At 41.8% G+C, this 14482-nt stretch overlaps 1 protein-coding gene across 1 annotated transcript in view; it reads left to right on the plus strand.

Annotated features, from left to right (window-relative positions):
- vav3 (vav guanine nucleotide exchange factor 3) overlaps nt 1-14482 on the plus strand; it is a gene marked incomplete at its 5' end in the record, with an annotated part of 82925 nt that overhangs the window by 11281 nt on the left and 57162 nt on the right. The window contains one exon of the mRNA XM_079292259.1: nt 1103-1219. Coding sequence (XP_079148385.1) covers nt 1103-1219 — 117 coding nt within the window. The remainder of the gene's footprint in view (nt 1-1102; nt 1220-14482) is intronic.

Below are 14482 nucleotides of genomic sequence, written 5' to 3' on the forward strand. Positions count from 1 at the left end.
AACTACCATATGTTGACACCTTCCCCTTCACTTCTGCCTGCCACTCTTCATAAAGAGAGTGCACCACCTCAGAAAGCCTGACTTAATACTGTGCCCCCCAGTTTTCTCAGTTTCATTGGTGTCGTTGGGCAACATTCAGCGCTAACTAATGCATAATGTGGATAAATCGTTTCTGGATGAAGCCTCATTAGCATCATTAGCGAGATTTAGATTTAGGATGCAGACGAGGCAGAAAACACACAGTCAGTAAATTACCTTGTTTATTGGAGGAGTTGCTTATTGATTCATTCAATTTTCTCGGGTCAAGGTGCACCCTCAGCTGTGCCTGTAATTAAGCTTACAGTGAATAAAAGCTAGCTGAGAAAGACCATGTCATAACACCATGATGAGTTTAGATACACAATTCACCCCAGCGGAAAACAGAATTCCCTCAATTTATTATGAAAGCTTCTACATTTGCAGTTTGGTCTTTCCCGGGAAGTCATTTGCTATATTGTTTGTTTTTGTTTGTTTTGTTTTATGTCAAACAGATTGAAGACAAAATTATCAGTGTCAGCTGATAATTAAAAAGACATTGCAAATGCCAAATATATGTAGAGTTAATGAGAACAAATTGACCATCTCCAAACAGAGAGGTGAGAAGTCTAAATTGCATTTGTACTGCACCGTCAAACTGCAGTGACATCATACTTTAATAGTAGGAGAAAATATGATCTCTGCCTTTGTCTCCATGCTCTGATGAATTCTCTCTTTCTAATTACGCACCCTTCCATTGTCCTTCCTCGACAGGAAATACATCCTACTAATGAAACAAGACGCCCGCATGGCGCCTGTAAACAGCAATTCATCTATGTTTTAGAGCTGTGGTCCTCCAGTGTGTCTCGCTGGTCCTCAGCTGCACGCCCTGGTTAGACTTCCAGAGTGAAAGCTATACTGTAGCAGGAAGAACAGCAGCATGTGAGCCCATTCTGTGGCGTTAAAACCATACTGCTCTATGGAAATGAAAGTGAAATATAATCACGCATCATATCATTTTGCGCATGCCGTGTTTATTTCTCGGTCACTCACTCACAGATGAACCCTCTCCGTCTTCCCAACACAGTTCCTGTGCCTGAAGAACATCAGGACGTTCCTGGCGGTGTGCAGCGACGTATTCGGCATGAAGAAAAGCGAGCTGTTCGAGGCCTTTGACCTTTTCGACGTCAGGGACTTCGGAAAGGTAAGGCAGGGTTTGCTCCGTGACACAGAATGAGGCGGAGGCTTGGTTCTCTGTGACGACAACCCGGATCTGCCCTCGCTGTGTTTGCCAGCTGTCCCCAGAGACTGAACTGAATTAGCCAAATGTGTTTTCACGCCTACTCTTGTCCTTGTGTTGAAGCTATGGAACGTAGTCAAAATTATTCATAGAAGGGAGAAAGCTCCTTTATCTTGGACGTGGCTTTTTAAATTAGAATGCAGGTCTTGGTGCATGTATTAACTGTCTTTTTGGAGGCCTTTATCCATTTTGGATAGTCTCTTTTTGTACTTCACCCTCACAATGTAACAGCAACTTTAATGGCCTTCAGTATCATTAGTATATGTTCTTACTGGCATTGCTGGTGCTAATCAACACAGCCATGTTGCAGTCTTCCTCACACTCCTAAACTCCAAGCCAAAGCTGAAGTCAGCAACATGACCCAGCAGTTTAATCGCTTCCTCTCATTAGAGTGAATATGCCTCAGCGCGCAGACTTTATGGGGGGTTACAAGTCTGGCCTCGGGTTCATTACTTTGACAGGACTCTGCTTGTAGTGCTGTGAAACTGTCTGCAGCTCTTTGACAGCCCTGCTGCTGCCCTCGTGAAGTCCACAGGAGGTTTACCTAGAAATCAGAGAGAGAGAGCACGCTGCCGGAGGCTGATGCACATGATGTTAGGCGTTTATGAGACGACAGGGTCGTGTATCCTAGTTTTAGATGTGTGCATGTGTGTCAGTGGGAGACGTATTGACTGACTAGTTGTCATCATCCTACATCTAATGATGATACAATCTGTGAAGAAGGGGCATTTAGAACATCATGGGATGCTAGAAATACTTCAGTGACACCAGTAATAACATCAGTGATGTGTGGTATAATCAGCTGAGATGAAAACAATACACCGTATGCATTAAATCAGCCCCACAATAATGCAAAAAGATATTATCATCATATCCATCATATCAGAAGTGAAACTCTGACTGTGATAGCCGATTTCTAATAAAAAGATAAATAGTGGTTTCTATTTATAGTATTGCAACTTAAGGGGAATTGACTCATAGGTGCTTTTTGATGAATGGAAAAATACAATTAACATGTGTCAATTGAACTTCCCCTTTCATAACAAAAACAACAGGAAGCAACACTTCCAGAGAAACGTTTATTAAAAAGGTCGCAGCTTGTGAAATGAAGGCGTGTGAAATTGCCACAAAATTTGAGAGTGGCAAACCTTCGTTGAGTATGCTTCGATCGGCCACCTTGTCCTCCTATGACAGACCATTCAACTTATGTGTTCATTTATTAGCATCAACATAATGGCAAACATCATCTGTGTGTTCTCAGTAGAGCTGACTCTTGATCATTTTGGTGTTTATGAACTGAAAACACAACAATAATCTGTTAATATTCTCTGAAAAATATTCTACGATGTTACTATGACGAACCTCTAACTGGTTATGAAAGCCTCAATTTCATACTGATGTAAACGAGACCATCAGCAACAAGATTGGCTGTTTCTATATTACTATTCTTAGTACTTGTCATCTTCAGTTTCCGTGCAAAAAAGGAGAAAAAAAAATAGGAGCAGAGCTTCGCCTAGCTGCCTCGCCGGTCCACGCAACACCAACACCATGTCTCTAGAGTCCCAGGCTGTATTGCCGGGCCTGCTGGAGGGAAGGAAGGCACGGGAGAACCAGAACCAGGACTGAGCGAGGCAGACTGTCAGACCCTGCAGCAGTAAAATGAGAGATTTTCTCAAGGGACTCTGGTGCTTGGAAACACTACCGCTTTCGAGCACATCGACCACCATAATCAATACAAAATGAAAGTTCTTTGTAGAAGCTTTAATGAAGGCTTTGACTTAATGATATGTTAATACAGTCCCTCAGATGACCTCTTAACGATGTAATGTATGAAATAAAAAGCCACTTCGAGTAAAATGCACTGCAGAAAAATATTTCGAAGAACAGAGTATGGAAATGAGAAAGGCTTTAGATATGGTCAACAGCACCTATTTTTATCCCTCATCTTTGCTGGCGTGCCGAGCTGAATTAAGAAGCTGAGAAAATTAAGTCATCTATTCGTCGTCTATAATTAAAACACATTGGGACCGCTGGCAAGTTCTTTTTTCCCCTCTTATAGGGAAATATTTTCAGAGAAAATCGACAGGAGAGCCAACGGTGGCTCAGTGAATTACTGCAGGATATTCAAATACAAATCTTCATTCTCACTCCTGAACTAAAAAAAAAGTACTTTGTAGATTTGCTCATCCTTGTGACTTTGCATTCATGTGCTTTTCTTATCAAATTCAGACCCTTCAAGCATTTTAAAGAACCAAACGCAGTTATGAAACATATATATATATTTATAAGCATATAGTTACTCACAAAAACCCGATGTGTGATCAATCTGAGGAACTTCACAATAATTAAATCCAATCAACTCATTTTTCTTTGCTGAGAGTTACATGACTGAATGCTACATATGAAGCCACAGTCGGCTAGCTTAGCTAAGTGTAAAAACAACCACTGTTTGACATGGGACTTTTCTGCCAGACTATATTTTTCCACAGATTTAACAAATAATTTTTATATAATGTGTTCATTTGTGAATATTTGAGGTGCTGGAAGGCAGATTTTGTCGAGCCATGCTAGGCAAGCTGATTCCCCTGGTTTCCAGTATGCTAAGCTACGCTAACTGGCTGCAGCTTTCTAATAATAGACATGATCTACGACAGTGGTATCATTGAGTTTTTCCCAAATGTTGATCTATTGCTAGGCCTATGTACTTTTATTGTTTGTGTCTGTCTTTTTATGTATCTGTCTGTGTGGACCCCGAGTCTGAAATAAAGTCTATCTGTCTGTCTGTCTGTCTGTCTGTCTGTCTGTCTGTCTGTCTGTCTGTCTGTCTGTCTATCCATCCATAAATCTATCTATTGCTTTCATATTTTACATTTTCTTCTGTTGTTTAAGCACTTTGTTTTACTTCGAGTTCCGTGTAACAAATCTGTGTTGAGAATATGACATTCAAACTCTCCTTTACGATTGATTACTGCGCCCCCAGACAATAAATGCTCGATCCTTCTTTAGATAGCTCTTATCATAACTTGACACTAAATGGCTCGATGTGCAATTGCTCTCTTTCTCCCTGACCAGTTTCAGATGAGGAGATAAACTCTTTTCAAGCACAGACTCATTTTCACTTTTTTTGCAATAACTTCCTCATTTCCCTCAGTGATTTCAGTGCGCTCAAGCGCAACACTTTGACGACTCTCTTGAGTGAATCCCACATTGCCCAGCGTGAATTTAACATCTCTGAAATTAGACAGCAAGCAGGCCCCGTAATCCTCGCTTGGCTGGCTCTGCAGAGGCTTGGAGTGAGGAGAGGAGGGGATGGGAGAAGCTGCCACTCACCTACAGTTCCAGTTTTTATTTAATTATGTATTTTAAAAAAAATTGAAAAGGCAGACTGCTACTGAATAAAACATCCATGTTGCCTGTTTATCTTACAGTTGGTGTGTATTGTTCTGCCTGCCGTTATACGGGACATGTTTTGAACTGAACTCACATGAGGCAACCTTAACCATACAGCCAGAAAATTATTCTCGACTCCTCCACCTTAAAAGCTGGGAGGGAATTCAGCAGTAAAGGACGGGTCCCTGATGAGATTCGGGTCGTAGAAAACATGACCGGCCTAAAAAGGAGACTGTGCGTTTGTATGTGTGAAAACACTGATACATCTGACAAACAGCCCTTGCCTTGTTGGTGTTCTGAGACTCGAACTGAGGCCGCACAACGCTGCAATGGTAGGGAAACTGGCAAATACAGCAGGTCTGTCTGTAGCCCTTTCCCCTCAGTGCAGGAACATCTGGTTTGCACATCTGTCTTGTAGACACACGGAGGGTTGTGGGCTCTGTAGGGAGAACAGAAACTTGGTTGCACAGGGCATGCTTATGCTGATGCACATAGATGGTGGTATTTAGAGAAGATATTGAGAGCTATGGTATCCTACAGGATAGAGGAGGAGGCATTTTGTGGCTGTATGATGAAGGAGATGAAACAGTGGATTTCACAATAAGCATAGATAGTTTTACTCTACAAGACACAATATCTACATACAGTAAATAGACCCTCTGATCTCGTGTGAAAACATCATGTATCCTTGGTTGTGAAATGATTAAAAAATACGTGCTGCCGTCGTCATCATCCCTGAGAGCGAATGACTAATTGTCTCACTTCTATTTTATTGCTAATTCCAGTCATCTCGTATCAGCTCCTTTCAAAAATAGAATCAAAGTGCTGACAGGAGTTTTCCAGTCACATGACGGGCAGTCGCTTAGTACTTGGAAAAGTTGAGTGTCATGGACTGACCCGCTAAATAATGCAGTATACTTCAGCTATAGCGGCACACAGAAACCCGCAACAGTAGCACATCATCTTTGCAGCTGTGCTTGTCATTTGCTGATTGGGCGTAGTGCTCGCTGACCACTGAACTGCTTCTTAAAGTGACACACTGCGAGAAGAATGTCCAGCTTGATGAATGAGATTCCAAACAGTGTGTAACAGTATCATAACCACTAAACACACAATGTAGTTAATACAATAAAGTAATCTCAGATAATTATGGATAATGTTTTCTTTCATGCTCAAGTGAAGTATGCATGTAAAACAGCAATCAAAAATTAAAAGAAACTCTTGCTCAAAATTGATGCATGCTCATGTTCTCAGCCTAACTCACAGTAAGAAAGCAAATAAGCGTATTTCTTGCCAAACTATTCATTTGAAGAATTTCATAGTGTCCTGTGAAATCGTATACTTTTTTGGTCATATTTCAGTTTTAAATGTGATATCAGATACTGAAATGTCCATAAAAACTATGATTAAAGACCCTACTTAAAATCGTAAAGACGGGCTGTGCACATCTGGATGATTGATGAGCACTGTGGGCTTCATGTGGGCTGACTCCTACATGGTGGAGTAACCTCAGATCATCTGCTGCGTTCCATTCTGTGTAGACTATGCAAATGTTGCTGCACCGCAACTTCCTTTAAATGGGCCAGGAGATGCCACACCTGCACGTGTTTAGCCACACATTATGTAGATAATCTGGCAATAAGAGATTGATTGCGGCACACTCTTGTTTTTGCAGCTGCTTTCTAGTCGTTCATCTGCAGTGAACTCACCCCACGTTTACTGTAGATACTGTGCGGCGGTTGCATTAATCAGACGCAGATGAAGGCTGAAACGTTCCTCCCAGACTGGACTTGTTTTGAAGTATTGCTTTGTTACAGTAAAACCTGCCTCTACACAGTTCTCTAAGTTAAACTCCTTATTGGAAAAAAATCAAAATCAATGTGTTAATATTTTCATTGAGACTTTTGAGGGGACTGCTGTTATTGAGAGAAGTTCAGCACATCACTCCGAGGAGCAAACATGTTTTAAAAGCTATTCTCTATTGACCTCTGCATACCCAGTGGGCTCTTCTCTATTGCCATATACTACCACTGGCAGTTTTAGGTGGATGAAGACGCTGATTATTTTGGTGGGGGGGTGGGGGTGGGGAGGGGGAATGGAAGCCCCGGGGGAGGGGAAAGCAAAGATGGAAAGGAAGAGGGAGACAAACAGAGAGGGTTTATTGATTAGGTCTTCCTCCTCAGTTGACTGTGATACATTTAACCACGGAAACCCACATAATACTGATGCATCTCCCGAGCAGCCCTCCCATCATCTTTGTCTGTCCTTTGTCCTTCAGCCGTGCTCTCCCCAGCAGATCTGTGTGGTCAGATATCATATGTCTGCTACAAGCTAATGGATACTTGGGGTGTGTCTTTTGTACTGCATGGCTAAGCTGCAGTAACAGTGCAATCACAACCGGTTTGGAGACAGGATTGCGATAGCTGCCTTTAGGACTAAAAGGGTAGTGGATGGTCAACATTAGGATGATGTTGGTCTTTTATTAAGAAAAATCACATATTGGCCTTTAGAGGTTCCTCCCAGACCAGTGTTATCCTGGAGTGGATTACCAGAGATGTCTTTCTAGTGTGGTATAAGAGGTTTAACGTTACAGCCTCATAGGTGTCAGTAGGTTAAACCTGCAATTACATTTTCAAAAGGAGCTGTGAACCCACTTACTGTAGATCTATTAGTCTGGCTTGTAGTGCAAAGCCTTACTTTCCCATCATTGGCAAAAAGCTGTTTCAATTGCCTTTCTATTCCGAGAAAGCACGAAAGAAGATACACAGGAAACACTGAATTTATGTAAGTTTGTGGTGTTTTGGGCACAGAAATGTGGCCTTCAAAAATCCTCACACTGGTAGAAACTTCTGCAGCTGTGCACAGCGAGTTTGTTTACTTGGATGAACAAATGCAAAAACAATCTGTTTGATTTTATCGGCAGATGTCTGCACAACAGACCTGTCTCTGACGGACGTTTGGTCAAATGCAGGCGTAAGCGTTGACATTAATAGTCGCTGCATTCCAATTGTATTGTGCATGCTGGCTCACTGGCACACCAGTATCAGCTACACTTTGTCTGCCATGACGAATTTGGCAGTCTGCATTATTTCTGGGAGCTGAAGTAATTGTTTCTGATCAATAATACAAAGGTATCGTCTTCAAGCATGTAGCTTGAGCAAGGAAGTCACCGGATGTATGTGGAGCAGACTGTAACATTCATTCCTCTGGGTTTTTTGAGAGTCTGTAATCCGCATTGACTTGCTTTTTTTCTTTTTTAACATGAGAAAAAACTGAGGTTTAAAAGGTATCAAAGGTCAGAATCAAATCTGCATACTTCCACTGTGATTCAACACAAACTATATTGTCACCTGAGTTCAGTCAGCACTGTAGAGAAATCTCCAATGTACTACTACTGTAGAGTGATGTGCTCTAAAATCACAGTGCATTTACCTCGACCTCCAATGTTTGTGCCTGAAAAAGCTCCCACGCTTCACTTACTTGCATTCAATGCATTTGGAGTTATTGTTGTGTCCAGAGCAATTCGATTTAACTTGCTCCAGCTGTTGTGCTGAAAGCTCTATGTATAATCCATGGACTCCCAGTGACTGACTGCATGACATCAGCTTCCACTGGAATCACACTTTTCATATCAACTGGCTTTACTTGAGCGTGAATGCATGCACACACTTGCAAAAAAACAACAACCACACACACACACACACACACACACACACACACACACACACACACACACACACACACACACACACACACACACACACACACACACACACACACACACACACACACACACACACACATACCCAACCCTTGCCGGCTGAAGATTGCTCGGTCGGAGAGCTCTGTGCTTCCCTGTTTTCCAGCTGCAGCTGAGTCGGATTGTCTCTTTGATTGTTTCAGGGTGTTAGAAAAAAAATCTTCTTTGATGATTGCGGACATCTGTTTATGCCCTGTGTGAGTGCGCTGGTGTGAGTGCCGTGGCAACCATCACATAGGTGATACATACACACTCCTACAACGGCAGAAAAGTAGGAGAGCGTGTGGGGTTGGTTAAGAATATGACTATAACAGCTAATTCCTGTCCAGTTGTGACATATGCAGACAAAAAATGTTGTTTTTAAGGCGTTTGTTGCTTTGAAAGGCCTCTACATTGTATTTTACGCTGATAACCACTAGGTCAGAGTTAGCAAAGGTGATGTTCAGCAACAATAGAGCCCTATTTTTTAGGCAGTCAAATCTGCTGACAAAGCCATCATTCACCCCTAGCGCCCCCATTTTTACGTACAGCATGCAGAGCAGTGAGAGTGTTAGCGTGACTTTTTGGACCACCTTTATGGGCCGCAAAAAAGTTAAAAACAATCACCGTTCCACTTCAGGTTGGGCTGAACTGATACATTGGTGAGGCATTTTATCTGTCATGTTTTCTTGCAAAAAAACACAATGAGGTTAAAAGACATGCTCACAAGCTCGCCTTACTGTAAGGGTTTCTAGGAAATGAGCTGAAATTGGAGAAATATTGGCACTAGTACGGCCGGAGTGAGACAGAGGCTATTCAGTCATATCCCCTTGCGTTTACACATCGTACAAATAGGCATAGCAATTTTTCTGATGGGGATTTCTGACATTTTAAATGCCACATGGATCTTTTAAATGCGAATTATGGGAATAAGAGGTTTGCGTCTGAGCGTGTCTGTGAGTGGCTAAGTGCTGGTGTGTGCATGTGTGTGTGTGTGTGTGTGTGTGTGACAAGCTAGCAGTGACTCCCCTGAGGACTGACTCATCTCAAGTCTCAGTAAGCAGCAGGAAACAGGAAGAGGAAACGGTCACCACAGAGCCCCTCTGGAGTCGGTTCTCTCTGGATGAGTGTGTGTATACTGTATTCCGATTTAACTTCAGGTGTAATGGTGCATTAACACCAGTGTAAGCACTATCCGTGTGTGTGTGTGTGTAGGTAGGTACAACATACTGGCAGATGTGCTCCATTCCTCCTCGGGCTGTCGAAATCAAAACTACGTCCCCCGTTGTGTTCTATTTCTCACCAGGGCCTCATGGGATTGACAAGTCTGTCTTTTTTCTGTGTTTAACCAACACAATTGGACTTCCCCTCAGTTATCTTCGGCTTGTCTCCATGTTGTCCTGTCAGAGGCTCTATCAAGCATCCACTCTTCCTGTGACCGGGCCCCGGCCCCTGGAAGTGGATGTGTGTGTGTGTGTGTGTGTGTGAACACGACAGAGAGTGTGTGCAACATAGAGGGTGTTTCCCAAAGTCAAGGAAGGATCCTTTTATTAAAACGGCTGAATTTCCAGGATGACACGTCATTGAATTCTATCGAGGACTAAGTTCTTTATGCAGAGGATGCATGTTTTCTGCACTATGAAAACACGCACAATCCTATGTGCACAATGCATTTCCTGTCAGTGACAGACTCCTTCATTGAGCTGAGTAGCATAAACAAAGAAGCCAGCAACAGCAGAGAGAGACCAGGTGTAAAGCCGGCATATTTTGACATTTAACCTTATAAATTAAGGGTTTATTTTCACAAAACCAGAGTTGGTGATTGTTGAAATGGCAAAGAGACGAACCAAAATGGGTTTAACGAGTTGTATGTAGTTTCTGTCAAGTTTGAAAGTGTGTTTTACAATCGGTGAGGTAAACATAGTGTTCTTCGATGGCGACTGGTGGCTAAATGTTTATACCTACATCCGTTCTTTTTTGCTGCCCTTTTTTATTCTTTATACATATATTTTCTTGGTTATTGTAAATTTGTGTTTGTACATTGAGAGCGGAGTGGAAACCGGAGACAAATTCCATGTATGCGTAAGCACACATGGCCAATAAAGCTGATTCTGATTCTGATTCTGAAAATCAATATTCCTACTGGAAATGGTAATGTACTGAATTGATAGAAATAAAGTTAAAAAGGAGGAAGCAAGGAAGCATTCTTGACTTGAGAAACACCCAGAGAGAAAGAAACAAAGAAGCATAAAGGGCGCTCCGGAAACTGAATGGCTGAAATTTATTCTTGCCACTTTTGTGGTCTACTGTGTGTTTGTGTTTGTGTGAGAGAGAGCGAGAGCGAGTGTGTACATCCTTGCACCATACCAGTTCAAAGGGAGCCTCCCATTGAGTGTGTAACACATAAAAACTGCAGGTAGTCCTACAGTGAAATGATTCAAAAGGAAAGTGCTCCTCGTGGTTTTTTAAAAGTCTTTTCAACTGCAAACCATCGAGACAAATGAACAGGAATGCAGAATACAATATAAACATGTGTTCCATTGGAATTCTTCACCATTTCATTTTCAATTAAAGATAGATTCCGTGTTGTAGTAACGCTCCTTTGAGATGCAGTACATGTTGATGTTGTCCTGCTTCATTATTGATTGACAGCACTAGGAAATAGTGCAAGGAGATCGGTAGCTCTGCTTGCAGAGACCTTAGTGTGCAGGCTTTGCATCTTAAAGTGTTGCTATTGAGGTTACCTGGTTACAGACATGCCAGGTATTTATAGGCCACTGCTGAGTCTGGGCCAGCCAGAGAGCATGTGAAGCTAAGCCACCGTGGTCAGGATCAAAGACTACAAAGACTGAAGTGCAGCTCTACACACCAGCCCTCCTCCCCTCGCTGTCCTACTTTCTGACAGTTCCCCCCCCCCCCCCCCCAGCTTCAACACTGAGCTACCTGGAACTACAGACCCACATCTCACTGTGACTAAATCATACAGAAGAGGGTGAGACTGATGTATTGGTATTGCAAGGCTGGTAAAAGCCTTTTATTAAAAATGGCATCTGGTTTAGTCAGTGTTGTTGACCTGTTATTGACAGGATATGATGCTGTTTGATTCATATATCAGAAAACACACCAATGTAATCAAATAATGTGCCATTTATTACTTCTACAATATTTATCTATGGGTTGACCGAAAGCTGAACTCTTTCAAATGTATCAACAAATTGGATTCCACTGAAATATGTATCAATATAGCATCGGTTTATTGACAGTTATTTTCATTGTCTTCTATGGTCTAAATGGTATTTTGGAGGCTTTTTTCACCTTGACAAGAAGAAAACATGGGGTCTTGAAAAGATCAACTGAATGTTTGTTGCCTGCAGCTTCAATTGGGATGGTGGGAAATATTCTGTACCTATAAGCTGGGAAATAACATTTGGTGGCTGTAGAGACAACAAAACACATGATTTATTCCAATAGAGGAAGGTATCATAAAAGTCAACACAAATCATGTAAAATCGGAGTTACGGAGTTATGGGGTTTATCCGCCAGAGCATTTTGGCAGTAAGTGTATTTACCAAAATGCAAACTATTCCTTATGAGGAGACTCTTCTCTACTGGAATAAATTATATTCTTTGTCACCTCAGTCGCGTGATGTCGGTTTTTCCAAGTAACTACAAAGATTTCATCGTGAGTTTGTGTATTTAGCTTACTTTTGGTAACAAATTTGTGGATCTGAGACTGAAATGTCAGAGTTCCGGGAGATATATTTTTAGGACGATCATGGCTCAGGGCTACTTCAATCCAAAAGTAACAGCCTCCAACGTGTCTGTAAAGTTCTACTAATTGCAGAGTTTTTCAGCCCACCAAAACATCAGATATCCGATATCTTCATTGCTGTTTCCGGCAGCCATAACTAAAGGTTTTAGGTGTTGGACTTCAAAAACACAGCAGACAAACCTCACTATGTAGTTCAGTCTTACAGAGCCGTACAACTTTGATCCTGCTTACTGATAACTGTACTCGGGGCATTTAGAGTCAGAACATGAATTGCCCACAGTCAATGTGGGAACCATGTGTTGAGATGGAGCAATGTTTAGATTCTGCATGTTTATTTCACTCTCTTCAGTCCACTATCTCCCTGCGGCAAGGCTCCCCTGGGCACCTGCCGGCTTCATCTAAAGGAAGAGGAATGAGGGTCATTTTTTTTTCAACAAGTGCAATCCCTGTCTGACACATCTTTAAGAAACTTTTTTCTAAATCTTTCATGAGGTGCCGAAGGCAGCATCTGTCATCTCTCCCCACCGTGGCTGAGCTAACAGCAGCGAATGGGATTTCACAGGGACGTTTATGTTCTTCTGATCTCGCTGAGATGTTTTTCTGTAATGTTAAGATCCTGCAGAAGACATACAGACGGCCGTATGTATGTCAGCGATGCTTTTTCCAGATGCTGAAGGCTCACACCATGAGGGGGGGGGGGGGGGGGGGGGTCTTTTCTTCTCTGTATTACTTCCCAGAGGTGGAGGTGGAGTGGGTGGATGCGCTGTCATCCAAAGTGGGGGCATTTCTAAAAGCTAATCTCCAGCCTCCACATTTTGCTCAATACATCAGAGCCCACCTCAATCAGAGCCCACCTCACATTATACCAACTGCTATGCGTTATATAATATCCAAAAAGATGCAGTTTTGCTGAAACCACATGGGTTGTTTGGGAAACAAAAGTCAGGCAGTAGATGAAACATGTATATAAATACATCGTGGAGAAAGGAAGCCTCGTGATTATTACATAAAGATAGGAGAAACATACTGACGAGGATCACAGCACTGCAGCATCTATCAGTTGAGTTAATGAGAATGAATCCACAAAGGCCACTGTATATTTTAACGAGAGAAACAGCTATAATGAGACCAGTCTACCTTTTACTGGAGGGTTTGGCATGAATTTAAGGTGATAGTGAGAGATTATGAAGCCTCATTTTAACAGCATTTGGACACAATGATATACAGTGGAAGTGTACCTATTAAACAGACCCAGCAGCAACCTCTGGGTCCGAAAGGTGAAGCCAATGCGGAAGAACCTTAAACTTGAATTCTTTCTCATGGTCTTCAGGAGGTGGCTTTAACCCTTTCACAGTGTGTTTTCAGCTCATGAAATTTAATTGTAACCATTTTGGTGGCCTACAAATATCTGACTCAGCGCTCGGTTGTACTTAGCTCCACCCTATCGTGTCACTTCTGGTTGCAAAAAAACAAGATGGTGATGGCTTCAAAATGACAGACCACAAACCACGGATTTCCAATTATTATAAACAGTACATGCATGATTTCCATGAAATGACTTCCAATGTCTCTCTTTAGACACAATCTTTAATGACAGATAATACGTGTTATCCATCACAGCTCATGGCTTCAGGGAAGTGTTAATCAATATTAATCTCTCCATCTGGCCTGAAGTGTAATATTTAACATCAGGTTTATCTAGTAGTGTTTTCTGTGCTTCTGCACACGTGTGTAAATGACAATGTCATGCGCATACAAATCTTTGCAAATATTCAAGTACTGTAATCAAGATTTGAGTTTCATAGCAAAGCAAGATATCCCCTATTTAACAAAAATATATATATATTAAAAGGCACAACGAGTAGGATTTGTCGATTGCGGTTTGAAAACATTTAAAGTTGGCTCGTCCAGGGTTAGGGTGCTCACAAGCGGGTGAAAGCCAACCCCAGATTCACTCTGCTGAGGCTTATGGGAATGTCATCAGTTTTCAAAGGTCATAAAATGTCATAAACCAAAGTAGGAAAAATTAAAGCTTTGGAATGAAACAGTGATATGAATGCTTCCTTCCATGTTAACTTCCATGTGATTTAAAACGTGGAGTCCATGCAGTGATCAGAACGACCATAAACTCTACCCTATAGTTAAACATTCTCCCCCAGTTGGTGAAACACAATTAACCGCTATTTCATGCTTTTGCTTTCAATGCAACTCTAAGCTTTTTTTTAATGGACGTAAAATGCTTCCAAAGTCTTATATTTTACTCTGT

Source organism: Melanostigma gelatinosum (assembly GCF_949748355.1).
Source record: "Melanostigma gelatinosum genome assembly, chromosome: 20".
Lineage (NCBI taxonomy): Eukaryota > Metazoa > Chordata > Actinopteri > Perciformes > Zoarcidae > Melanostigma > Melanostigma gelatinosum.